General features: G+C 48.0%; 2 protein-coding genes across 2 annotated transcripts in view; both read right to left on the bottom strand.

Annotated features, from left to right (window-relative positions):
• LOC120946134 (cytochrome P450 4B1-like) overlaps positions 1-1,817 on the bottom strand; it is a 30,060-nt gene extending 28,243 nt beyond the window's left edge. The window contains exon 1 of the mRNA XM_040360930.1: positions 1,499-1,817. Within this exon, the coding sequence (XP_040216864.1) occupies positions 1,499-1,684 (186 nt within the window). The 5' untranslated portion in view covers positions 1,685-1,817. The remainder of the gene's footprint in view (positions 1-1,498) is intronic.
• Positions 1,818-15,967: 14,150 nt separating this feature from the next.
• Positions 15,968-18,821, bottom strand: part of LOC120946135 (cytochrome P450 4B1-like) — a 33,762-nt gene continuing 30,908 nt past the window's right edge. The window contains exon 12 of the mRNA XM_040360931.1: positions 15,968-16,471. Coding sequence (XP_040216865.1) covers positions 16,300-16,471 — 172 coding nt within the window. The 3' untranslated portion in view covers positions 15,968-16,299. The remainder of the gene's footprint in view (positions 16,472-18,821) is intronic.

Genomic DNA, 18,821 nt, shown 5'->3' on the forward strand with positions numbered 1-18,821 from the left:
CTAAGAGGACCTGTCATACCATGACTGTACAGTGCTAGGAGGACCTGTCATACCATGACTGTACAGTGCTAGGAGGACCTGTCATACCATGACTGTACAGCGCTAGGAGGACCTGTCATACCATGACTGTAGAGCGCTAGGAGGACCTGACATACCATGACTGTACAGTGCTAGGAGGACCTGTCATACCATGACTGTACAGTGCTAGGAGGACCTGTCATACCATGACTGTACAGAGCTAAGAGGACCTGTCATACCATGACTGTACAGTGCTAGGAGGACCTGTCATACCATGACTGTACAGCGCTAAGAGGACCTGTCATACCATGACTGTACAGTGCTAAGAGGACCAGTCATACCATGACTGTACAGCGCTAAGAGGACCTGTCATACCATGACTGTTCAGTGCTAAGGGGACCTGTCATACCATGACTGTACAGTGCTAGGAGGACCTGTCATACCATGACTGTACAGTGCTAGGAGGACCTGTCATACCATGACTGTACAGCGCTAGGAGGACCTGTCATACCATGACTGTAGAGCGCTAGGAGGACCTGACATACCATGACTGTACAGTGCTAGGAGGACCTGTCATACCATGACTGTACAGTGCTAGGAGGACCTGTCATACCATGACTGTACAGCGCTAGGAGGACCTGTCATACCATGACTGTAGAGCGCTAGGAGGACCTGACATACCATGACTGTACAGTGCTAGGAGGACCTGACATACCATGACTGTACAGTGCTAGGAGGACCTGTCATACCATGACTGTACAGTGCTAGGAGGACCTGTCATACCATGACTGTACAGTGCTAAGAGGACCTGTCATATCATGACTGTACAGTGCTAGGAGGACCTGTCATACCATGACTGTACAGCGCTAAGAGGACCTGTCATACCATGACTGTACAGTGCTAGGAGGACCTGTCATACCATGACTGTACAGCGCTAAGAGGACCTGTCATACCATGACTGTACAGTGCTAAGAGGACCTGTCATACCATGACTGTACAGTGCTAGGAGGACCTGTCATACCATGACTGTACAGTGCTAGAAGGACCTGTCATACCATGACTGTACAGTGCTAAGAGGACCTGTCATACCATGACTGTACAGTGCTAAGAGGACCTGTCATACCATGACTGTACAGTGCTAGGAGGACCTGTCATACTTTGTCTTTTCCTTGACAACGTGTCTCCACCATTAGCTGACCTGGAGCCTTCGATAAAACATTTCCATCCACTTTTCCCAATCCAGTAAGAAGTTTATTCTGGGAGAGAGAGCCTGTGTGATGAACTAATAATGGATGAACATAAGAGATCACCACGGAGGCGGCCATAACCCGATGCAGAGGCTCCACATAGGGGACTGACACTATATGGAGGTCAAATTCCAGGGAATGCCGGGCTGAGTCCAGACTTGACACCTGAAGCGCGGACTGTCTGAGCTCCTTCTCACCCTCCAGGTACAAACAATGACAGCAGACACCCTCACCTGGTTGACATGGCCATAGAGCCAGTGACTGGGGGGTCCCGGGAAGTCCCTCACAGCTGATTGCAGCTTCTTCCATCTGTAGAGGAGGGAAATGGCTTTCAGCAGCAGCAGCCCAGCGCACAGCAGCCCCACAGATTGCACTGACAGCCAGGAGAAGTGCAGACCCTTCCACAGTGCCAGGAGCATGGTGACAGCTCACAGCACCTCTCCTCCACTCAGCAAAGCCATAATCAGAGAATGTGGGAGCGTCATTGTCCTCTGGACTGTACTGCGACACCGCCATGCAGCGACATCTGCCGCACAAACCCCACCCCCTCCCAACAACCATTAACCCTCAGCTCGCCGCATGGAAAATCTCACCCGAGATCAGCTGATTGTAGAGAGCCAATGAGAGCCTCAAAACACGGCCCAACCCCCGCTACTCTGGATACAAGTGTATAGTATATATATGGAGGCAGTGTTGCCAACCTACCAGATTGAAATTTACTGACACGACACCCGAAATTTACTGGCGCAGCCACGTTTTTACTGGCATTTCACAAAGTTACTAAATTACATTTTTAGGTGCAAATCTCAGTATTTAGGCTACAAACAAGTACGTTAGGCAAATAGCAATGTGATTTAACCACTTGGGATCCGCCTGCCATCAATTGACGGCTACAGCGCGGATCCCAAAAGCCAACAGGACGTCAATTGACGGGGAAAATCTGTGTTGGCCGTGTCCCTTGGACACAGCCAATTACAGATCACCGCGAACGGCCAATCAGAGTGGCCGTTTGCGATCTGTGCAGCCAATGAGAGATGATCTCATATGTAAACATATGAGATCATCTCTCATTGCCGTTTTACACAGAGACAGCAGTGCTGTCTCTGGAGAGGAGACCGATCTGTGTCCCTTGTACATAGGGACATAGATCGGTCACCCCCAGTCACCCCCCCTCCACCTACAGTTAGAACACTTCATAGGAAACATATTTAACCCCTTCCTCACCCCCTAGTGTTAACCCCTTCAATGCCAGTCACATTTATACTGTAATTAGTGCATATTTATAGCACTGATCGCAGTATAAATGTGAATGGCGCCAAAAATGTGTCCGATGTGTCCGCCATAACGTCGCAGTCCCAATAAAAATCGCAGATCGCCGCCATTTCTAGTAAAAAAAAATAATAATAAAAAATAATAATTCTGTCCCCTATTTTGTAAGCGCTATAACTTTTGCGCAAACCAGTCGCTTATTGCGATTTTTTTTTTTTTACCAAAAATATGTAGAAGAATACGTATCGGCCTAAACTGAGAAAAAAAATGTGTTTTTTTTTTTTAAATTGGGATATTTATTATAGCAAGAAGTAAAAAATATTGTATTTTTTTCAAAATTGTCACACTTTTTTGTTTATAGCGCAAAAAATAAAAACCGCACAGGCGATCAAATACCACCAAAATAAAGCTCTACTTGTGGGGAAAAAAGGACGTCAATTTTGTTTGGGAGCCACGTCGCACGACCGCGCAATTGTTAGTTAAAGCGACGCAGTGCCGTAAGCTGAAATTTCACCTGGGCAGGAGGGGGGTTTATGTGCCCAGTAAGCAAGTGGTTAAGGGAGATATTAAGGTAAAAAAACATATTTTTTTATTTTAGATATAATAAGGGCAAATTATTTAGTCACATCACCCCTTGCCTTCACCCCCCTCTGCCACCAACACCCCCTGCCTCCACCCCCCTCTACCACCAACACCCCCTGCCTCCACCCCCCTCTGCCACCAACACCCCCTGCCTCCATCCCCCTCTGCCACCAACACATCCTGCCTCCATCCCCCTCTGCCACCAACACCCCCTGCCTCCATCTCCCTCTGCCACCAACACCCCCTGCCTCCACCCCCTCTGGCACCAACACCCCCTGCCTCCATCCCCCTCTGCCACCAACACCCCCTGCCTCCATCCCCCTCTGCGGTGCCACAATCTCCCTCTGCCTCCAATCTCCCCCCTGCCTCCAATCTCCCTCTGCCTCCAATCTCCCCCTGCCCCCAATCTCCCCCCTGCCTCCAATCTCCCTCTGCCTCCAATCTCCCCCTGCCTCCAATCTCCCCCTGCCTCCAATCTCCCTCTGCCTCCAATCTCCCCCTGCCTCCAATCTCCCTCTGCCTCCAATTCCCCCAGGCCCCCTGCCTCCAATCTCCCTCTGCCTCCAATCTCCCCCTGCCTCCAATCTCCCTCTGCCTCCAATTCCCCCAGGCCCCCTGCCTCCAATCTCCCTCTGCCTCCATCCCCCTCTGCGGTGCCACAATCTCCCTCTGCCTCCAATCTCCCCCTGCCTCCATTGCCCCCTGTCTCAATCCCCCTGTGCGGTGCCACCGCAGCCACCATCACCCCCTGCCTCCAATCTCCATGCGCAGTTCCAAGCCGAACCAATCTCGGGTAATTTTACTGGCACATCACTGCAACCACGGACATTTCCGAACGTGGGGAAAAAAGTGCCCGTTTTTACGTAAAAATACGGATGGTTGGCAACACTGTACGGGGGGGGGGATAATTATTTGATCCCCTGCAGATTGTGTAAGTTGAAGGGTCTATAATTTTTATCATAGGTGTATTTTAACCACTTGAAGACCAGGGGCCAGATTCAAGAAGCAATTGCGCCTGTGTAACCATAGGTTACACAGCGCAATTGCTTACTTGCTCCGGCGTAGCGAATGCTCCTGATTCAGGAACATCGCTATGCCGACTGCAGCCTAAAATCTGCGTGTCATAAGGCTCTTATGCCACGCAGATTTTAGGCTGCATTCTTGCGTTGGCCGCTAGGGGGCGCTCCCATTGTGATCTGTGTATAGTATGCAAATTGCATACTAACACCGATTCACAATGTTGCGCGAGCCCTGCGTACGCAAATTACGTAGTTTGCGTACGTCGGGTTTCGCGTAAGGTTACACATCCTAATAGCAGGCGCAGCCAATGCTATATGATACCCACGTTCCCGCGTCGCGATATTTAAAATCTACGTCGTTTGCGTAAGTGAATGGCGCTGGACGCCATTCACGTTCACTTTGAAGCAAATGACGTCCTTGCGACGTCATTTGCCGCAATGCACGTCGGGAAAGTTTCCCGACGGAGCATGCGCTCTACGCTCGGCGCGGGAGCGCGCCTAATTTAAATGATTCACGCCCCCGGCGGGATCATTTACATTGCGCGCGCTTACGCCGGGCAATTTTGCCGGCGTGCCCTCGCAATTTACGGAGATACTGCTCCGTGAATCGAGGGCAGCGCAAAATATTTGCGGGGGCGCAGGGCAAAATCGTCCCCTGTGCCTCCGCAAATAAAGCGCAAATGTACCTGAATCTGGGCCCAGGTCTTTTTATGACATTTGTTGCTTGCAAGATTAAATCTAAATTACTTAGAACCCCCAAACACTATGTATATTTAGCAGAGACCCTAGAGAATAAAAAGGTGGTCATTACAATATTTTATGTCACACTGTATTTGCGCATCGGTTTTTCAAACGCAATTTTTTGGGAAGAAAAATACACTTTAACCGCTTGCCAACCAGGCCAAATCTGACATTTCTCTCCAACATCTAGAAAATAACATTGAACCCCCAAACATTATATATGTTTTTTTTTTATCAGGGACCCTATAGAATCCAATGGTGGTTGTTGCTTTTTATCTCGCGCAGTATTTACGCAGACATTTTTCAAACGCGTTTTTTGAGGGGGAAATGTTTCATGTTTCTAGAAAAAACAGTAAAGTTAGCCCAATTTTTTTTGCATAATGTGAAAGATGAAGTTACGCCGAGTAAATAGATACCTAACATGTCACCCTTCAAAATTGCACACGCTCGTGGAATGGCGCCAAACTTCGGTCCTTAAAAATCCACATAGGCGACGCTTTAATTTTTTTTTACTGGTTACATGCTTTAAGTTACAGAGGAGGTCTAGGTCTAGAATTATTGCTCTCGCTCTAACGTTCACGGTGACACCTCACATGTGTGGTCTGAACACCGTTTTTATAGGTGGGCGAGACTTACGTATGCGTTCACTTCTGCATGCGAGCTACCGGGGACAGGGGGCGCTTTTAAAAAATATATATATATATTGTTAATTTTACTTAAAATGGAGGTTCACCCTCAAAAAAATTTCTGACATCACACGGAGTCGAGCCATCCTACCGACAGAATGCTGGTGGTTTTTTTTTTTCTCAGCACATACCTCTTAATCCCGATTTTCACCTCACGGCAATCCCGCGGGAGTGGGCGTTCCCAAGCACTGCCTGTGATTGGCAGGCTTCCGAACGGCGCATAGTGCGCGTCACAGGTTGCCGAAAAAACCCGAACGTCGGTGCCTGCGCACCGACGTTCGGGTCGGGGGAGGGAGGGAGGGAGCATGTTTTCTCCAAACCAACATCAGCAAGCTCCTATTTGAGTTGGACCAGCCGGACTGCATTCCGCACTCCTTCGCAAGAGCTGTCTTCAGTTCGGGGCTATTACCACTGACTCTCTGCTCCATTGATTGTGCGGGGATAGACACTTCCCATATACTGAGCATTAGACTGTGGGGGGAGGGGGGTGAACACTTCCCATATACCAAGGAATGGACTGTGCAGGAATGAACACTTCACATATATTGAGGATCGGACTGTGTAGGGTTGAACACTTCACATATACTGAGGATTGGACTGTGTAGGGTTGACCACTTCCCATATATCAAGGATCTGACTGTGTAGGGTTGAACACTTCCCATATACCAAGGATCGGACTGTGTAGGGTTGACCACTTCCCATATATCAAGGATCGGACTGTGTAGGGTTGAACACTTCCCATATACAGAGGATCGGACTGTGTAGGGTTGAACACTTCCCATATACCAAGGATCGGACTGTGTAGGGTTGAACACTTCCCATATACCGAGGATCGGACTGTGTAGGGTTGAACACTTCCCATATACCAAGGATCGGACTGTGTGGGATTGAACACTTCCCATATACAGAGGATTGGACTGTGTAAGATTGAACACTTCCCATATACCAAGGATCGGACTGTGTAGGGTTGAAAAATTCCCATATAAAAAGGATTGGACTGTGTAGGGTTGAAAACTTCCCATATACCAAGGATCGGACTGTGTAGGGTTGAAAACTTCCCATATACCAAGGATCGGGCTGTGTAGGGTTGAACACTTCCCATATACCAAGGATCGGACTGTGTAGGGTTGAACACTTCCCATATACCAAGGATCGGACTGTGTAGGGTTGAACACTTCCCATATACCAAGGATCGGGCTGTGTAGGCTTGAACACTTCCCATATACCAAGGATCGGACTGTGTAGGGTTGAACACTTCCCATATACCAAGGATCGGACTGTGTAGGGTTGAACACTTCCCATATACCAAGGATCGGGCTGTGTAGGGTTGAACACTTCCCATATACCAAGGATCGGACTGTGTAGGGTTGAAAACTTCCCATATAAAAAGGATCGGGCTGTGTAGGGTTGAACACTTCCCATATACCAAGGATCGGACTGTGTAGGGTTGAAAACTTCCCATATAAAAAGGATCGGACTTTGTAGGGTTGAACACTTCCCATATACCAAGGATCGGACTGTGTAGGGTTGAACACTTCCCATATGCCAAGGATCGGACTGTGTAGGGTTGAACACTTCCCATATACCAAGGATCGGACTGTGTAGGGTTGAACACTTCCCATATACCAAGGATCGGACTGTGTAGGGTTGAACACTTCCCATATACCAAGGATCGGACTGTGTAGGGTTGAACACTTCCCATATACCAAGGATCGGACTGTGTAGGGTTGAACACTTCCCATATACCAAGGATCGGACTGTGTAGGGTTGAAAACTTCCCATATAAAAAGGATCGGGCTGTGTAGGGTTGAACACTTCCCATATACCAAGGATCGGACTGTGTAGGGTTGAAAACTTCCCATATAAAAAGGATCGGACTTTGTAGGGTTGAACACTTCCCATATACCAAGGATCGGACTGTGTAGGGTTGAACACTTCCCATATACCAAGGATCGGACTGTGTAGGGTTGAATACTTCCCATATACCTAGGATTGGACTGTGTAGGGTTGAACACTTCCCATATACCAAGGATCGGACTGTGTAGGGTTGAACACTTCCCATATACAGAGGATCGGACTGTGTAGGGTTGAAAACTTCCCATATAAAAAGGATCGGGCTGTGTAGGGTTGAACACTTCCCATATACCAAGGATCGGACTGTGTAGGGTTGAAAACTTCCCATATACCAAGGATCGGACTGTGTAGGGTTGAACACTTCACATATGCCAAGGATCGGACTGTGTAGGGTTGAACACTTCCCATATACCAAGGATCGGACTGTGTAGGGTTGAACACTTCCCATATACCAAGGATCGGACTGTGTAGGGTTGAACACTTCCCATATACCAAGGATCGGACTGTGTAGGGTTGAACACTTCCCATATACCAAGGATCGGACTGTGTAGGGTTGAACACTTCCCATATACCAAGGATCGGACTGTGTAGGGTTGAACACTTCCCATATACCAAGGATCGGACTGTGTAGGGTTGAAAACTTCCCATATAAAAAGGATCGGACTGTGTAGGGTTGAACACTTCCCATATACCAAGGATCGGACTGTGTAGGGTTGAACACTTCCCATATACCAAGGATCGGACTGTGTAGGGTTGAACACTTCCCATATACCAAGGATCGGACTTTGTAGGGTTGAACACTTCCCATATACCAAGGATCGGACTGTGTAGGGTTGAACACTTCCCATATAACAAGGATCGGGCTGTGTAGGGTTGAACACTTCCCATATACCAAGGATCGGACTGTGTAGGGTTGAAAACTTCCCATATAAAAAGGATCGGACTGTGTAGGGTTGAACACTTCCCGTATACCAAGGATCGGACTGTGTAGGGCTGAACACTTCCCATATACCAAGGATCGGACTGTGTAGGGTTGAAAACTTCCCATATAAAAAGGATCGGACTGTGTAGGGTTGAACACTTCACATATACCAAGGATCGGGCTGTGTAGGGTTGAACACTTCCCATATACCAAGGATTGGACTGTGTAAGGTTGAAGACTTCCCATATACCAAGGAAGGATCGGACTGTGTAGGGCTGAACACTTCCCATATACCAAGGATCGGACTGTGTAAGGTTGAAGACTTCCCATATACCAAGGAAGGATCGGACTGTGTAGGGTTGAACACTTCCCATATACCAAGGATCGGACTGTGTAGGGTTGAACACTTCCCATATACAGAGGATCGGACTGTGTAGGGTTGAACACTTCACATATACAGAGGATCGGACTGTGTAGGGTTGAACACTTCACATATACCAAGGATCGGACTGTGTAGGGTTGAACACTTCACATATACCAAGGATCGGACTGTGTAGGGTTGAACACAGTCCAATGACACCGAGGATCGGATTGTTTTGTCGCACCTTGGAAAGGTCATAAACAACAATCATTAATGAACATTGGGAAATCTTTTTCCATACATTCTGAAGGTCACTGAGATGAAAGATAAGATCCACCACCAGGTTTGTTATCAATTTACATAAATGTATCAGTTCTATGCATATGGAAATGAATGTCAGCACATTCCACCTGTTAGAAATGTTTTGTGAAATGAGCGTGCAGTGCGTCCCGCTTATAACATGATCAATCCCAGTGAAAGGTCCCTCTCACGGTACGTTTATCATAATAGATATGGAGAGTCACCTTCTGCTCTGGTAATAGATGTGGATGTCACTTTCTAAGGAGATAAGAGATGAGGATGGACACCTTCTGTTGAGGCAATAGATATGGGTGGTCACCTTCTGATGATGTAATAGATATCAATGGACACCTTCTGACAGGGCTGGACTGGGACAAAAATTTGGCCCTGGACTTCATCCAGACCGGCCCACTTTAATTCAATAAAATGCGGTAATAGATATGGATGGTCACTTTATGATGAGGTAATAGATATGGATGGACACCTTCTGATGATGTAATAGATATGAATGGACACCTTCTGATGAGGTAATAGATATGGATGGACCCCTTCTGATGAAGTAATAGATATGGACAGACACCTTCTGATGAAGAAATAGATATGGATGGACACCTTCTGATGAGGTAATAGATATGGATTGACACCTTCTGATGAGGTAATAGATATGGATGGACACCTTCTGATGAGGTAATAGATATGGATGGACACCTTCTGATCAGGTAATAGATGAGGATGGACACCTTCTGATGAGGTAAAAGATATGAATGCACACCTTCTGATGAGGTAATAGATACGGATGGACACCTTCTGATGAAGTAATAGATATGAATGGACACCTTCTGATGAGGTAATAGATACGGATGGACACCTTCTGATGAAGTAATAGATATGAATGGACACCTTCTGATGAGGTAATAGATATGGACGGACACCTTCTGATGAGGTAATAGATATGGATGGACACCTTCTGATGAGGTAATAGATATGGACGGACACCTTCTGATGAGGTAATAGATATGGACAGACACCTTCTGATGAAGTAATAGATATGGATGGACACCTTCTGATGAAGTAATAGATATGAATGGACACCTTCTGATGAGGTAATAGATATGGATGGAGACCTTCTGATGAGGTAATAGATATGGACGGACACCTTCTGATGAGGTAATCGATATGAATGGACACCGTCTGATGAGGTAATAGATTTGGATGGACACCTTCTGATGAGGAAATAGATATGGACGGACACCTTCTGATGAAGTAATAGATATGAATGGACACCTTCTGATGAGGTAATAGATATGGACGGACACCTTCTGATGAGGTAATAGATATGGACAGACACCTTCTGATGAGGTAATAGATATGGATGGAGACCTTCTGATGAGGTAATAGATATGAATGGACACCTTCTGATGAGGTAATAGATATGAATGGACACCGTCTGATGAGGTAATAGATATGGATGGTCACTTTATGATGAGGTAATAGGTATGGATGGACACCTTCTGATGATGTAATAGATATGAATGGACACCTTCTGATGAAGTAATAGATATGGATGGACACCTTCTGATGAGGTAATAGATATGGATGGACACCTTCTGATGAGGTAATAGATATGGACGGACACCTTCTGATGAGGTAATAGATATGGATGGAGACCTTCTGATGAGGTAATCGATATGGATGGACACCTTCTGATGAAGTAATAGATTTGGATGGACACCTTCTGATGAGGTAATAGATATGGATGGACACCTTCTGATGAAGTAATAGATATGGATGGATACCTTCTGATGAGGTAATAGATATGAATGGACACCTTCTGATGAGGTAATAGATATGGACGGACACCTTCTGATGAGGTAATAGATATGGACGGACACCTTCTGATGAGGTAATAGATATGGATGGACACCTTCTGATGAGGTAATAGATATGGATGGATACCTTCTGATGAGGTAATAGACATGGATGGACACCTTCTGATGAGGTAATAGATATGGATGGACACCTTCTGATGAGGTAATAGATATGAATGGACACCTTCTGATGAGGTAATAGATATGGACGGACACCTTCTGATGAGGTAATAGATATGGATGGACACCTTCTGATGAGGTAATAGATATGGATGGATACCTTCTGATGAGGTAATAGACATGGATGGACACCTTCTGATGAGGTAATAGATATGGATGGACACCTTCTGATGAGGTAATAGATATGAATGGACACCTTCTGATGAGGTAATAGATATGGACGGACACCTTCTGATGAGGTAATAGATATGGATGGACACCTTCTGATGAAGTAATAGATATGGATGGACACCTTCTGATGAAGTAATAGATATGGATGGACACCTTCTGATGAAGTAATAGATATGAATGGACACCTTCTGATGAAGTAATAGATATGGATGGACACCTTCTGATGAGGTAATAGATAAATATGATCAATTTCTGATGAGGTAATAGATATGAATGGACACCTTCTGATGAGGTAATAGATATGGATGGTCACTTTCTAAGGAAAACTCCCCAATGGGACACAGGGGGTTAAAAAAAATTAAACCTGACAGGGGTTATAACCCCTCCCCTTGCTCTATTCACAATAAAAAAAAATAAAGTTCTTCTTAAAGGTAAACGGGACAGTGTGTGCCTGGTGATCAAACAGCACCACCTAGGGGTGAAATCTAAATACAAAAATACTTGAATGACCACGAAATACAAGGTTGCCATTATGTAGTAATAACGGCAACTGCAAATTACCAGAATATTCAGCAGACATGACAGGCGGGGCTTAAAGCTGACAAATTTATTGAGTCCGGGATACAAAAATAAATCTCACCTCCACCTGTAATAAGCTCTTGTCCCAATCACCACCTTGAACATCCAAACACACCCCCATCTAATGCCACAAATTTAATATTCTGCTTTTTTTTTTAAATATGGTGCTTTGCTATATGCCTCCCAATAGGAGAGCTTAAATCACCGACCTCCATACCCTCAGCCCAGGATCGCTTTGAAGTCAGACCCTCCCTGCGCGACTTTGGCGCCACTTGCATGGGACTCAGGGCTGGACTGGGAGAAAAATTTGGCCCTGGACTTCATCCAGACCGGCCCACTTTAATTCAATAAAAATAGCGCCTTAAAAAAACGCCTCCGCTGCAGTCCCAGTGTGAAAGCCTGGGTGCTTTCACACTGGGGCGCTGCCAGGGCGTTAAAAAAAGTCCTCCAAGCAGCATCTTTGGGGCGGTAGAAGAGCGGCGTACAAACCGCTCCTGCCAATTGAAATGAATGGCAACTGCTGCTGAAGCGCCTGCAAAGCACTTTGGCAGCAGCGCTACACGGGCGCATTTAACCTTGAATTTGCCTGCTAGCAGGGGTTAAAAGCACCTGCTAGACGCCGAATAGTGCAGCTAAAAGGACAGTAAAGTGCTGCCAAAAACTAGCAGTGTTTTACTGTCAATGCCTGACCCAGTGTGAAAGCAGCCTAAGAGTTAGGGAGTGAATGAGATAGAGGAGGGAGCTGAGAGACAGAGGGGGGAGCTGAGAGACAGAGGGGGGAGCTGAGAGACAGAGGGGGGAGCTGAGAGACAGAGGGGGGAGCTGAGAGACAGGGGAGCTAAGAGACAGAGAGAGGGAGCTGAGAGACAGGGGAGCTAAGAGACAGAGGGGGGATCTGAGAGATAGTGGGGGGTCTGAGAGATAGAGGAGGGGGCTAAAAGAGGAGGGGACTGAGAGATAGAGGGGGGTCTGAGAGATAGAGGGGGGTCTGAGAGATAGAGGGGGATCTGAGAAATATTTGGGGGTCTGAGAGATAGTGGGGGGGGGGCTGAGAGATAGAGGAGGGGGCTAAAAGAGGGGGGGACTGAGAGACAGGGGGGGTCTGAGAGATAGAGGGGGGTCTGAGAGATAGAGGAGGGGGCTAAAAGAGGGGGGGACTGAGAGACAGAGAGGGGACTGAGAGACAGAGGGGGGGGGGGTCTGAGAGATAGAGGGGGGGTCTGAGAGATAGAGGGGGATCTGAGAGATAGAGGGGGATCTGAGAGATATTTGGGCGTCTGAGAGATAGTGGGGGGTCTGAGAGATAGAGGAGGGGCTAAAAGAGGGGGGGACTGAGAGACAGAGAGAGGACTGAGAGATAGAGGGGGGTCTGAGAGATAGAGGGGGGTCTGAGAGATAGAGGGGGATCTGAGAGATATTTGGGGGTCTGAGAGATAGTGGGGGGGGGTCTGAGAGATAGAGGAGGGGGCTAAAAGAGGGGGGGACTGAGAGACAGGGGGGGTCTGAGAGATAGAGGGGGGTCTGAGAGATAGAGGAGGGGGCTAAAAGAGGGGGGGACTGAGAGACAGAGAGGGGACTGAGAGACAGAGGGGGGGGGGGGGGTCTGAGAGATAGAGGGGGGGTCTGAGAGATAGAGGGGGATCTGAGAGATAGAGGGGGATCTGAGAGATATTTGGGGGTCTGAGAGATAGTGGGGGGTCTGAGAGATAGAGGAGGGGCTAAAAGAGGGGGGGACTGAGAGACAGAGAGAGGACTGAGAGACAGAGGGGGGGGTCTGAGAGATAGAGGGGGGTCTGAGAGATAGAGGGGGGTCTGAGAGATAGAGGGGGATCTGAGAGATATTTGGGGGTCTGAGAGATAGTGGGGGGGGGGGGTCTGAGAGATAGAGGAGGGGGCTAAAAGAGGGGGGGACTGAGAGACAGGGGGGGTCTGAGAGAGTTTCCGTTTAAATTTTTTTTTTTTTAAACGGCCCACTGAGACATCGGCCCACCGGGAAACTCCCTGTAGTCCCTATGGCCTGTCCATCCCTGATGGGACTTCATTAACAGAAGCAAATTCCAGTCGTACCAAAAGTAGCGCAGGAACTTTTCTCTAAGTCAAGGCGGCTCAGGTTGCACCGATTTAGAATGGTTCCATTGCACAGAATAGGGGCCAACTGGGGTCCGACTTCTGATGCGGCGAGTGCACCAAAGTCGGGGGAGCGATTGTCGCATCAGTGTGAACCGAGTCTAAACACGGTCGTGTATCCTACACCAAAATGTCCTTTTTTTTGCCGATGTAAAATACTCCCCCAAATGGCTCGCAGTCTCCGCTCTAAATTCATCCCGAAGGTGTTCTATCAGGTTGAGGTCAGGACTCTGTGCAGGCCAGTCAAGTTCCTCCACCCCAAACTCGCTCATCCATGTCTTTATGGACCTTGCTTTGTGTACTGGTGCGCAGTGACGGCGGAACAGGGAGGGGCCGTCCCCAAACTCCTCCCACAAAGCTGGGAGCATCAAATTGTCCAAAACGTCTTGGTATGCCGACGCCTTAAAGGGGTTGTAAATCCTCATGTTTTTTTCACCTTATGCATTAAGGTGAAAAAAACATCTGACAGTTACCACCCCCCCAGCCCCCCGTTTTACTTACCTGAGCCCTGGAAAGTCCCGCGCCGAGAACGTGCTTGATGTTTCCCCCGGGTTCTCGGTTCTTCATTGGATAGATTGATAGCAGCGCAGCCATTGGCTCCCGCTGCTGTCAATCAAATCCAATGATGCCGGGGCGGGGCTAAGTCCTGCACTCGGCGGCTATGGACGTTGAATGCAGGGCTCAGGAGCGCGCCCGCAAGGTAACCCTCTTGGGAGAGCGCTTCCCATAGGGGGTTATTTGAAGCGGGGAGGAGCCGAGGGACCCCAGAAAATGGCGTTCGGGGGCCACACTGTGCAAAACGAGCTGCACGGTGGAGGCAAGTGTGACATGTTATTTTTGTTTTATTTTTAAAACAAACCTATAGTATTTAAGAGTTCCCTTCACTGGAACTAAGGGGCCAAGCCCAACCCCTGAAAAACGACCCCACACCATAATCTCCCCCCCCCCTCCATGCCATAATCCCCCCTCCACCAAATGATTTCAACCAGTGAACAAAGCAGGGCCCATAAAGACATGGATGAGCGAGGTTGGGATGGAGCAACTTGACTGGCCTGCACAGAGTCCTGACCTCAACCCGATAGAACCCCTTTGGGATGAATTAGAGCGGAGATAATGAGCCAGGCCTTCCCGTCCAACATCAGTGCCTGACCTCACAAATGCTCTTCTGGAAGAACGGTCAAACCTTCCCATAGACACCCTCCTAAACCTTGTGGACGGCCTTCCCAGAAGAGTTGAAGCTGTTATAGCTGCAAAGGGCGGAGCCAACTCAATATTGAACCTTCCGGACTAAGACTGGGATGCCATTAAAGTTCATGGGCTAGATTCAGCAAGGATTTACGCCAGCGTATCTATAGATACGCCGCGTAAATTCAAAGCTGCGCCGGCGTATCTTCTTTCTGTATTCAGAAAGCAAGATACGCCGAAATTAGCCTAAGATCCGACTGGCGTAAGTCTCTTCCACCGTCGTATCTTAGGGTGCATATTTACGCTGGCCGCTAGGTGGCGCTTCCGTCGTAGAATATGCAAATGACCTAGATACGCCGATTCACAAATTTACATACGCCCGGCGCAATTTTTTTACGTTGTTTACGTTAGGCTTTTTCGGCGTAAGGTTGCTCCTGCTATTATGAGGCGTACGCAATGTAAAGTATGGACGTCGTTGCCGCGTCGAATTTTGAATTTTTTTACGTCGTTTGCGTAAGTCGTTCGCGAATAGGGCTGGACGTAATTTACGTTCACGTCGAAACCGATGACGTCCTTGCGGCGTACTTTGGAGCAATGCACACTGGGAAATTCCACGGACGGCGCATGCGCCGTTCGGGAAAAACGTCAATCACGTCGGGTCACCAAGAATTAACATAAAACACGCCCCCTCATTTGAATTACGCGCGCTTACGCCGGCCCCATTTACGCTACGCCGCCGTAACTTAAAGGGCAAGTGCTTTGTGAATACAGCACTTGCTCGTCTAAGTTGCGGCGGCGTAACGTAAATCGGATACGTTACGCCCCTGCAGAGATGCGCCGATCTACGTGAATCTGGGCCTAAGACTGGGAGGTCATTAAAGTTCATGTGCGTGTAAAGGCAGGCGTCCCAATACTTTTGGTGATATAGTGTAGTTTATAAACATACGAGAGTGCGAATCACCCAGAGCAACCAATCAGATTTCTATGGACTGAAGAATGATCAGGGACTGACTTGTGATTGGCTGCGGTAGGAGGTTTGTGTATATAATAATCATAGAAAAGCACTGAATATATAGCAACGTCCATCCTTTCCTGATCAGAAGATATCACGTATGTCAGCACATGAGATATAAGGAAGCCCGAATACAAAAAACGCAGAGTTCCGATTCCTCGCCGTTCTGATCGCAGTCTCAGTCGCGAAGTTGGTGTAGTTGGAGATGGATTCCATTCTTAGACTTCAGCACCAGAACGGCCTCTTTGATGGGGACCTTGTCGGGATCTGGTGTCACCTCAAAGGTCTTCAGAGTCAACGCCACGGCGACTTTCATCTCATTCATAGCGAAGGTCTGACCGATACAATTCCTAGAAAGAAACGCAACTTTGGATCATTCCAGATCAGGAGGAACATCGAGAGACAACACCGGAGAGAATGTGACCGGCTATCGGGGGATCCTCCAGATCTTCTAACCTCCAAATCCCTCAGAAAATGGCAGCCTCACTGTGCCCATCAAACGCAGCCACTGTGCCCATCAATTTTAGCCACTGTGCCCATCAAACGCAGCCACTGTGCCCATCAAACGCAGCCACTGTGCCTTCAATTGTCGCCACTGTGCCATGCCATAAATTGTCGCCACTATGACATCAAACACAGCCACTGTGCCATCATTTATCGTCGCTGTGCCCATCAATTGTCACCATTGTGCCATGCCAAACGCAGCCACTGTGCCATCGATTGTCACCACTGTGCCTATTAATTGTCACCACTGTGCCATGCCATCAAACGCAGCCACTGTGCCATCAATTGTCGCCACTGTGTCATCAATTGTTGCCACTGTGCCAATCAATTGTCACCACTGTGACATGCCAAACGCAGCCACTGTGCCATCAAACACAGCCACTGTGCCATGCCATCAAATGCAGCCACTGTGCCCATCAATTGTCGCCACTGTGCCCATCAATTGTCGCCACTGTGCCTATTAATTGTCACCACTGTGCCATGCCATCAAACGCAGCCACTGTGCCATCAAACGCAGCCACTGTGCCATCAATTGTCGCCACTGTGCCAATCAATTGTCGCCACTGTGCCTATTAATTGTCACCACTGTGCCATGCCAAACGCAGCCACTGTGCCATCAAACACAGCCACTGTGCCATGCCATCAAATGCAGCCACTGTGCCCATCAATTGTCGCCACTGTGCCCATCAATTGTCGCCACTGTGCCTATTAATTGTCACCACTGTGCCATGCCATCAAACGCAGCCACTGTGCCATCAAACGCAGCCACTGTGCCATCAATTGTCGCCACTGTGCCAATCAATTGTCGCCACTGTGCCTATTAATTGTCACCACTGTGCCATGCCATCAAACGCAGCCACTGTGCCATCAAACGCAGCCACTGTGCCCATCAATTGTCGCCACTGTGCCCATCAATTGTCGCCACTGTGACATGCCAAACACAGCCACTGTGCCATCAAACGCAGCCACTGTGCCATGCCATCAATTGTCGCCACTGTGCCCATCAATTGTCGCCACTGTGCCCATCAATTGTCGCCACTGTGCCCATCAATTGTCGCCATTGTGACATGCCAAACGCAGCCACTGTGCCATCAAACACAGCCACTGTGCCATGCCATCAAATGCAGCCACTTTGCCATCAATTGTCGCCACTGTGCTCATCAATTGTTGCCACTGTGCTCATCAATTGTCGCCACTGTGCCCATCAATTGTCGCCACTGTGCTCATCAATTGTCGCCACTGTGCCCATCAATTGTTGCCACTGTGCCCATCAATTGTCGCCACTGTGCTCATCAATTGTCGCCACTGTGCCCATCAATTGTTGCCACTGTGCCCATCAATTGTCGCCACTGTGCCCATCAATTGTCGCCACTGTGCCCTGTAAAATACTGCCAGATTGCCCCCGCCCGGCACTTACCTTTCTGGGTCAGCCACCCTCCTTCCACCGTCCCTCGATGTCTTCTCCCGCCCTCGATGACGCTTCAGCCAATCAGGTTACCGGTGAACCTGATTGGCTGAGACGCCTGTCAGTGTTAACCAGGGAACGCACCCCCCCTGCGTTCCCTGGATAACTATTTGGAAGCCGATTAGAGCCCTCAGGCTGTAATCGGAAAGCCTATCAGAGCCGCTGGCCCTGATAGACACTTCCACACAGCCCACCAGCTGCCGTTATTCAGATGGCCGGCGCTAACCAGGGGGCCGGCCATCTGAATAGTGGGCGGCAGCGACAATGCAATGCATGAATCGATGTATTGTTGATCAGTGGTGGTGCAGGTGAGAGAGGGGGCCGGCGCTCCTGCGCCCTCTATGGAAATTTTTTATTAAAAGACTGCTACCATACATTCCAAAAGAACAGATATAACAAAAAACATGCCTCATTTGGCCATAAACACAAAATAACATAATCCATCTTTACAATATTATAACACTGATGACTATTCAATATTTTAACACCAACACAATACTACTAACTTCCACGATACATATTTATCAACTTTGCACAAGAAATCTTATAACGTATTTTACTCAAAACCCTGTACCACATTTATCATATTACATAAATTAATATAAATTTTATTTCCTTATTTAGACACTCACCCCAATATCCATCCCCCCGCCTGGGTCCCCATCAGAGATCGTGGGATCCAGGGCTGCAAACATATTTTGTGTTGGAACTGTAGGGGGAAAAAAAGCCTG

Source organism: Rana temporaria, chromosome 7, assembly GCF_905171775.1.
Source record: "Rana temporaria chromosome 7, aRanTem1.1, whole genome shotgun sequence".
NCBI lineage: Eukaryota > Metazoa > Chordata > Amphibia > Anura > Ranidae > Rana > Rana temporaria.